Source organism: Herpailurus yagouaroundi, unplaced genomic scaffold (genome assembly GCF_014898765.1).
Source record: "Herpailurus yagouaroundi ecotype Mexico unplaced genomic scaffold, PumYag 203, whole genome shotgun sequence".
In the NCBI taxonomy this organism is placed as follows: domain Eukaryota; kingdom Metazoa; phylum Chordata; class Mammalia; order Carnivora; family Felidae; genus Herpailurus; species Herpailurus yagouaroundi.
Genome location: NW_024412434.1, coordinates 20,373,755 through 20,382,123, shown reverse-complemented (window position 1 = coordinate 20,382,123; position 8,369 = coordinate 20,373,755). Strand labels below are relative to the sequence as shown.

At 49.0% G+C, this 8,369-nt stretch overlaps 1 protein-coding gene across 6 annotated transcripts; it reads left to right on the top strand.

Moving 5' to 3' along the window:
• Nucleotides 1-1,078: 1,078 nt before the first annotated feature.
• Nucleotides 1,079-5,696, top strand: RPP38 (ribonuclease P/MRP subunit p38). Of its 6 annotated transcripts, none has more exons than XM_040451334.1 (4): nucleotides 1,081-1,190; nucleotides 1,535-1,624; nucleotides 2,691-2,906; nucleotides 4,751-5,696. In XM_040451334.1, the coding sequence occupies exon 4, from the start codon at nucleotides 4,761-4,763 to the stop codon at nucleotides 5,604-5,606; it is 846 nt and encodes a 281-aa protein (XP_040307268.1). In that variant the 5' UTR covers nucleotides 1,081-1,190; nucleotides 1,535-1,624; nucleotides 2,691-2,906; nucleotides 4,751-4,760; the 3' UTR covers nucleotides 5,607-5,696. The 6 variants fall into 6 exon arrangements, with proteins under 6 accessions (XP_040307267.1, XP_040307268.1, XP_040307264.1 ...); XM_040451330.1 differs by having other exon boundaries at nucleotides 1,535-1,643; nucleotides 2,850-2,906; nucleotides 4,749-5,696; XM_040451333.1 differs by lacking the exon at nucleotides 1,535-1,624 and having other exon boundaries at nucleotides 1,079-1,190.
• Nucleotides 5,697-8,369: the final 2,673 nt, after the last annotated feature.

Below are 8,369 nucleotides of genomic sequence, written 5' to 3'. Positions count from 1 at the left end.
CACTCTTAGCATTTCAATTAGGTATGTGCGTCTGCATTTCTGTTACAGCTTAAAAGCTAGAGATCTAAGACTACTTTAAAACTGAATGTTGGCAGTTCATCACGAACCAATAAGATTCATTTTGTGAAACAAAAGCCTGTTGTTACACTCAAACTCATTGTAACTTCATTCTTCTTAATCTTTTCAATTGTGATTAAGAAAAATCAAACTGTACTTTAACCCTGTGTAACCTGCAATAATTTTTGACCCAAGGGAACACAGTTTTTTGTTTTGTTTACTTTATCGCCAGTTGGGCGCTATGTAGGTGACAAAAACTGAAAATACAGGAAATAGATCCAAAAAATGGAAAACAAAACGAGCAGCGAAGAGATTGAGGACGGAAAATTTTTGAGAAAGATGGAGAGAGGAAAAGTAAAGTGGGGGAGGGGCGCTAAATTGGGCTGGAAAAGAGAAAGGAATGGGGTGGGGAGGGAGCAGGGTCTTTTAAGTCAGAAGCAACCTACTTTCTTCTAAGTTCTCGCCACAGCTAAATCAACAGGTTCAGAGGCCTGACCTTGCAAACGTCCTTCAGCTGTTTTGCGGCTGTCCGTGCCTTCCTAGCGACTCCATTCATAACCGGTAGTTTCCACTGGTCGGAGTTGCTACGGCGGACATTTGGAGGACTTTTCTGAGCCGCTGTCGCAGAACGCAAAGTCTTCTTTACTCTCTCCTTTCAGGGGGCTCATGATCGCCTACATTGTTGCCTGTAAGCACTTTTTTTTTTAAATCGCAAACCACCCCTCATCCCCCGTTTATCTTGACTTTCCTGGTACTGGGGATACGACGGAGATGGGGGCACTGGGACAAGGACTAGGGTTTTGCGTCCCCTTAGGCAAGCCAAATACAGAAAAGCGGGAAGAGAGACAGCCAACACCGCCAAGCGCTGAAAGGTAGAAACTGGATTAGAAGGGCGTGGGCGACGAGTGAAAAACCAGCCCTCCCGCGACTACCGTAGAAGAGCCCCCAGACCTAGCCTCGGAGACGGTGAGCGGCGGGTTACCACGGCAACCGTGATGTCTCGCGAGACAGACATTGCGCCTGCGCACTGACGCGATAGGACGCGGTCCTGAGCCTCCCAACCCCGCTCCCAACCAAACTCGGGCTTTTTGCAAGTTCCTGCCTCGAGACGCTGTGGGCAGACTCTCTCCCCGGTGAGTGTCAAGGCGGGATGACGAGATGGGAAGCTCTCTGAGCGTTTGGAAGGCGGAGCCGGGTAGGGCGAGGGCTCTGCGCACGCGCGTCGCGGCGCACGTGGGCGCCGTGGGGTCGCGGTCCTTAGTGGAAGTCGGACCAGGGGGACGCGGAGGACGGGAGGGGCGCGTCGGGTGGGATCGAGCCCGGGACGCCGCGGAGGGCGGAGGCCTCGGGGCGGTGGGCTCGCGAGCTCCCCAGGTCTTCCCCGGGAACCCCGTCTCCTGGGCGGCACCCCCCTCGCCCGGACCCGCGTACTTTCCTGCCTCCGGCCCTCGGTTTACTCCCCTCTGTCCTCCTGGAGTTAAGTGTCTGTAGGTACGAGAAATAGTAAGACATAGTCCACCCTGGTCCTTCAGTGCTCCGCTGCCTAGAAGCGGGGACGGACCACAAGGTAACTACAGTTCGGTATGGTAAGTAGTGAGGAACGAGGGTACTAAATACGGGGGGGAGGGGGGGGCATGCACGGGGAAGGGGTGACTCCGGGACAGGAATGCAGCCCCCGGGAACTGAGGCTGTCCTCCCCTCTGCTACCGGATCTGAGACCGGAGGGCATTTCTGAGGCCTTCCTCTGCTCTGCTCTGCTCCCAGTTGCTGAGACTAAGCCGAGTAGATTCTGTCTCTTAACTGTTTGAGCTAGGATGTATTTCTGTGCCTTTCCCTCCGCGGCGACTCTAGTGCAGGTCACCGTCAAGCCTTCTCTGGGAACCTCTTTGCCCCTTCCACTCTTGGCAGAGGACGCCACCAGGCCGGGAATCCGCGAAGATCTTCCCGCATTGCCTTTCTAATCACTCCACTCTTCTGCTTTAAACGTTACGGTTGCTTCTCATTACAAGGCTTGCAAGGACTTTCACCCTCTGGTCTTTGTCTACCTTTGCTAATAACCTCACCGTTTCTAGCATCTCTGCCCCAGAGACCTTGGTGAATGTGTTCCCTGGGATACTCTTTCGGCTTCCTACTCCCTTTGGCAGGCACTCTTCAGATGTAGGGTTAAAAAGGTCACTTTCTCCAGGACTTCCGTGCTGACCCCCTCAATTAAGTCAGGCTTCTGCCACGTGCTTACTATCCTGCAGTTTCCAGACCTCAGTGTGCACATCTTGTTTTATTACCTGCTGATACGTCTTCTTCATGGGCTCTAAGCCTAGTGAGGCCAGGAATGGTTTTTACTTGGTACTTTATGGCTCCGTGCATTGTGGATAATCCAGAAATACCGGAAGAAAGAACGGCGGTGGTGGGGCTGAAGGTGGGAGAGTATTGCAGGCAGGCAGAGGGAATAGCGTGTCTGAACATGTAGAGCTGGGGAACCGGAGGCCTCCTTAAACAATAAGTGGTTCCGTGGCGGGGTGTGATGGTGCCTGGTGGGGCATAGAAGGTGAAAGGCTGGTGGGGAGATGGGGGGGGGCCCCGAGGGGGGAGGGCCTTGTATGTCAACCTTAGAGGGTTTGCACTTGATCTTCTAGGTCGTGGATGCCCCCAAGACATAGCGCAAAAGGCACCTCAGCAAGGCCTGTTTTTCTCCTCCAAAACCGTTACTTCTCATCAGTCAGTATTTTGTTTTCTGGATCATGTGACCTAAGACTGTGCTTATTGAACTGCTTGGTTCTCATCTCCCCGGCTAGATTCTGAAGGTGGGAGTTCCCACACCTGTCTTGGCCTCCCCTCCGGAGCACATAACTGTAAGTATCTACTGAAGGATTTAAGTATTCTGTGCTGTTCGAATACCCAGGCACGCGGACAGACTCGCGGTTTGGCAAGAGCCCTGTTAGATTTGTCTTGCTCGTCTTCATGACCACCTTCAAGCTGATGCCAGCCTCCCGCAGTCCCCACTTCCTGATTCCCGGAGCTTGAGGGGAACACGGGGAAAATGCAGGACGAGGAGTGCTGTGCAGCGGGCTTCTGCGGCAGATACGGAGGCTCCGGCAGAACTGGCACGAACAGGGTCTGACCTTGCCTGAAGGAGCCGAATTTTGGATTTCTGTTAGAAGGTGACTTAGGAGGAGGAGTGACCAGTGGAGGTCAGGATGCCATTTCCAAAGGCCGTCCTGTTTTCCACAGCCCTACCCCAGCAGTTCCTAACCCTGTTCAGTATCAGATTCACCTGGGCAGCTTTTTACAAGTATAGACGCCCTGGCCCTATTCCCAGGGCTCCCAGTTCAGTACATGCGGTATAAGGACCAACCCATCCGTAGGTTTTAAAAGGCAACAGGTTATTTTTGAGGTGCAGCCAGGATTGAAAGGGCATCAAATTTGGGTCCGGAAAACCAGTTGTGACTTTGGGCAAGGCGCTTAAAGTCAAGGCTGTTTTCTTACCCACACGTTGGGCAATCATATGGGAGTTGTGTGAGAATTCAAGTGATACATGGAGAAAGTGCCTTCTCGCTTCTGACACGCTCCACAGAGACGCCTGTCACCATCAGTAGTAGCCAGCCTGGGTGAGCGGAAGTTTAACTGGAGCGGACTTCATGGTGCAGGGGGCATGTCGGGGAAGGCAGGCCTCGGTGGGATACATGGTTTGGAATGAGGGACTGTCTGGAAGGAGAACATCTGGTTACCTGAAAACAGGGACAGTTCCAGACGCCAGACTCGTCGGGGGCTGGCTTGTTTAACCCCCTTCAGCTTTGCCACGTAGGTCACTATGGGCTGAGCCCCAGGAAGAAGGGAGGCATAAAAGTGAGGGAAGAGAAATGCGCTTGCTCTGGGAAGGAGAGCCAGGATGTGCTTCCCACATCAGTGGTTTACAACAGCTTCCCAAGAAGGAGCCTTCCTATTTTTCTTTTTCAAGTTTCATGACAAAATTCCCCTGATTTTCACCAGATTGCCAGTTGGAGGAGCAGTCTCTTGGAATAACCGGCAGGGGGAATGTACGCCCGTGTCTCTAGATGTTCGAGGAGGGTCACACAGAAGCTTAGGGTCTGGGGAGGGAGGGAGGCTTACAAAGGGCACAGAACGAAAATGTCATTTGAGTGTTTAACCGTGTGCGTGGATTAACTCACACCTGGTCGGTAATCCTGAATGGCAGAGGCTTCCGGGCGCTCACAGTGAGCTCTGTGCAGGTGGCCTTGGTTTTGGTTCCCTGCCGAGCCCAGTGACTGGAACGCTGCCTGCACGCTGGAGGTGCTCAGGGAGTGTTTGCTGAATGAAGCCTGACTGGAGAGCATCTTAGAAAATGTTGGCAGAATTGTTAAGATTAATACCACACAGTCCTTAAAAGAATGACCATGAACAGGTAGAAACATGGAACATTTTTAATAAAGGAAATAAATAAATAGAACGTCACGGTGATTGCAGTAATGCAAAAACATGTATATATTGCCTGTGTACGAATAAAGACAAAGTCATGAAAAAATGGGGAAAATAAATGCCTTAGTCTTAAAAGAGGTCTGGTGTATGGTCACGTAATCAGTTCTGTGGAATGAGGCTTGCTGTGGCCCATCGAGAACCAAAGTACAGGTAGGATACTCTTATGACATGCACTGCCAGTAACACAAGTTTTACTTTGTCGTTTGCTTCTCCACGAGAGATTTTTCGGAATGGCCGCGGCTCCTCAGGCACCGGGGAGGGGCTCCGTTCGGAAGACGAGACCCTTAACCGTAAAGACCTCGCTGAACAACCCTTACGCCATCTGCTGGAGCGCGCTCGAGAGAGAACACATGCACTTCATACTGCAGACGCTTGAAGACAGATTTAAATCTCTTGGGCTTCGGAAGATGGAGGATAAGAAGAAAAGGAGAAAGCAGTTTTTAAAAAAACCAAGCCCAGACAGGTGTGGCACAGAGGTTGAGAAGAGCGAGGGCCCGAAGGAGAAACCGCCAGAAGGTAGTGAGCAGGGGTCAGGGTGGACCCCCGTGGACGTCAGGAAGCAGCTCGCCATTGGCATCAATGAAGTCACCCGCGCTCTGGAAAGGAACGGGCTGCTGCTGGTCCTGGTGTGCAGGTCAGCCAAGCCCGCCATCCTCACCTCGCACCTGATTCAGTTAAGTCTGAGCCGGGCGGTTCCCGCTTGTCAGGTTCCCCGGCTCAGCGAGAGGCTCGCACCGGTCATCGGCCTGAAGTGCGTCCTGGCCTTGGGGTTCAAAAAGACCACCACAGCCTTTGACGCTGAAGTCAGAGCTATAATTCCCCGAGTACCCAGCTTACACGTGCCCTGGCTTCAAGGCAGACCCGAGGACTCCGGGGCAAGTTTAGACACTGCGTCCTCAGAAAGCCGAGACAGAGAGGTTTTGGACACGTCCTTTGAAGACCTCTCTAAACAGAAAAGAAAGCTTGTTGGAAGTCAGCAGGCTGTGGTGTTACAGCCCCTTAAAATAAAGAAACTGATTCCAAACCCCAATAAGATAAGGAAACCACCCAAAGGTAAAAAAACGACCTCAAAGTAATCTTGGGTCAACTTATCGTTTCGCACAGTTGTAAGAGGACACTTTACGAAGAAGCCTTGGAACTAATAAAATTTGTTATTTTTACGTATATTCTCGAATACTTTTGGTAACATCCGTTTCATACGTATAAGACTCTTTGTATAGCCAGATGGGCTGACGCTTGAAAACACTAAGTGCAGAAAATATCCAGAAGTACGAATATCATAACAAAAGTTTATTGCGACTAAGGTCCATGCTTGTATAAATTCACTTTCCAAGAGGCTGGTACCAATGCTAGTAAGCAAGAAAATCTGCATCCCACGACACTTAACATCTTTCTGGCAGGCTTGGAAGGTGTGCCACAGTAAACCGGTTCTAGTTAGTGCTGCCGGTGAGAGCGGACTGCAGATGCATCATCAGCTTTAAAAGAGCTATGAAACACCAAACAATACATCGTCTTTAGAAACATCACAAAAACGGGGCACCTGGGTGGCTCAGTGGGTTAAGCGACCGACTTCGGCTCAGGTCATGATCTCGCGGTTTGCGGGTTCGAGCCCCACATCGAGCCCCACATTGGGCTCTGTGCTGACAGCTTGCACAGAGCCTGGAGCTTGCCTCTGATTCTGTGTCTCCCCCTCTCTCTGCCTCGCCAATGCTCATGCTCTGTCTCTGTCTCTCAATAATAAATAAACATTAAAACAAACAAACAAAAAAGAAACATCACAAAAAAATCTTTTTTTCTTAACTTCCTGTTGATTTAACTTTGTAGGTAGGCAAATGCATGAGCTTGGGAGAAAGGCTTAATGTCCATAAAAAAAAGCCAGACACGGTATTTTGAATGGCTGAAGTTCACCCCTTTACGTGGTTAACTTCCTTTCTTGGAAATATAACATGGGTACAAAGTAGGCCGGTAATTAGGTGCAATAAGTCAGGAAGAGAATTAAAAAAAGTAAACTGATGGGGCGCCTGGGTGGCTCAGTCCGTAAGCATCCAAAGTCGGCTCAGGTCATGATCTCATGGTTCATGAGTTCAAGCCCTGCATCAGGTTCTCTGCTGTCAGTGTGGAGCCCTCTTGGGATCCTCTGCCCCCCTTCCTCCCTGCCCCTCCCTTCCCTTTCTTGCAAAAAGAAACATTAAAAAAAAATTTAGTCCTAATAACTTTATCAACACAAGTGATTTTACTGATTTTCAATTTTGAAATATTTACTGGTAATCTGCCTAAATTATAAAGAGGGAAATGTGACATTTATTAACTAGTGCATTTAAAAACGACAGGAAAACTGAATTCTACAACTGAATTATGTAAACAAAGGAAAAGTGCCATAGTCTCATCACGAGGGGAGCTTGTGATAAAATTTGGCAATTCTGCAATTATTTGAAAACCTGCTTCATGTAAGACTGTGCCATAAAAATGAGCGGAATATAATTCCCAACTATAGTCTTAAAGCCAGATTAAATTAAAATCCCTAATTCCCAGCTAGAGCCTTGAGTCCAGATTAACTTAAAATTCCATTTACTTGGGGCGCCTGGGTGACTTAGGTGGTTAAACTCCTGACTTAGGCTCAGGTCATGATCTCGAGAGGTTCGTGAGTTAGAGCCCCGCGTGGGGCTCTGTGCTGACAGCTCAGCGCCTGGGGCCTGCTTTGGGTACTGTGTCTCCCTTTCCCTGCCCCTTCCCCGTTCATACTGTCTCTGTCTCTCTCAAGAATAAACATTAGAAAAAAATTTTTTTTAATTAAAAAAAAAATCCCGCTTACTTAATTCTTGGTGTTTCAATGAATTAGTTCAGTTTTGCTTCCAAAGCCACTCTCCTGTTAAGGAAGAATGGGGTAATGCAGTTGGGTCCGAATCCTTGGTCTTCAAAAACCATCCCCGTCCTCAGGCACTACTGTGGCCCCCCGGGCGCCCTCTAGTGGTGGTCTCAGGGCTGCCACGGCTGTGGGTTTAATCTTGTGCAGAAAGTGGCTTTCAGCTCTTTAGTGTAAGTCAGAGCTGACAAAATTTTTTTTTCTGTAAAGGGCCAGGTAGTAAATACGCTAGGCCTTTTGGGCCATACAGTGCTGTCAGAATAACACAACTCTGCCTTTTGTAGTGTGAAGCAGCCACAGGAAATGAGTAAGCAAGTGAGTGTGGCTGTGTTCCAATGACACTTTATATATGGATGCTGAAATCTGCATTTCCTATAATTTTCACATCACAAGATGTTATTTTTCTTTGATCCTCCCCCCCCACCCCCACCCCCACCCCCGGAACCATTCAAACACGTAAAAACCATTCTTAGCTCACGGGCTGTACAAAAAGAGGTGATGGGCTGGATTTGGCTCGTGGGCCATAGTTTGCTAGGTCCTGCCTGGTATAAGATACGACCAGTTTCATCTGACCGCTTACAACATGAACACTGTCATATTGTCGAAAATTCAATTTTTCTGGACTGAAGAGCCTAGGCACTGGTACAGTAAAGGCAGGAACAAGTATATCTACTTTGTGGTATTTGAGCCAAAGCCAGTTTCCACGTGGCCTCGTTCACGTTTTCCCCCTCCTGGACTACTGGCAGTTAATATGCACGTAGATATGTACACTGAGAAAACTGGTTTTCAAATTCTAGATAAAAACACCATCAGTAACAAAATTATGAACACTTATTTACAAATAACATTTTCCATTAGCATGACAGCTTTCATGATAAATTAAAGTCAGCATAAAGGAACATGTGCAATTTTGCATAAGTAATAAAAACATTCAAACTATCAATGTCCTGATAGCACTAATAAATTCCACTGAGCA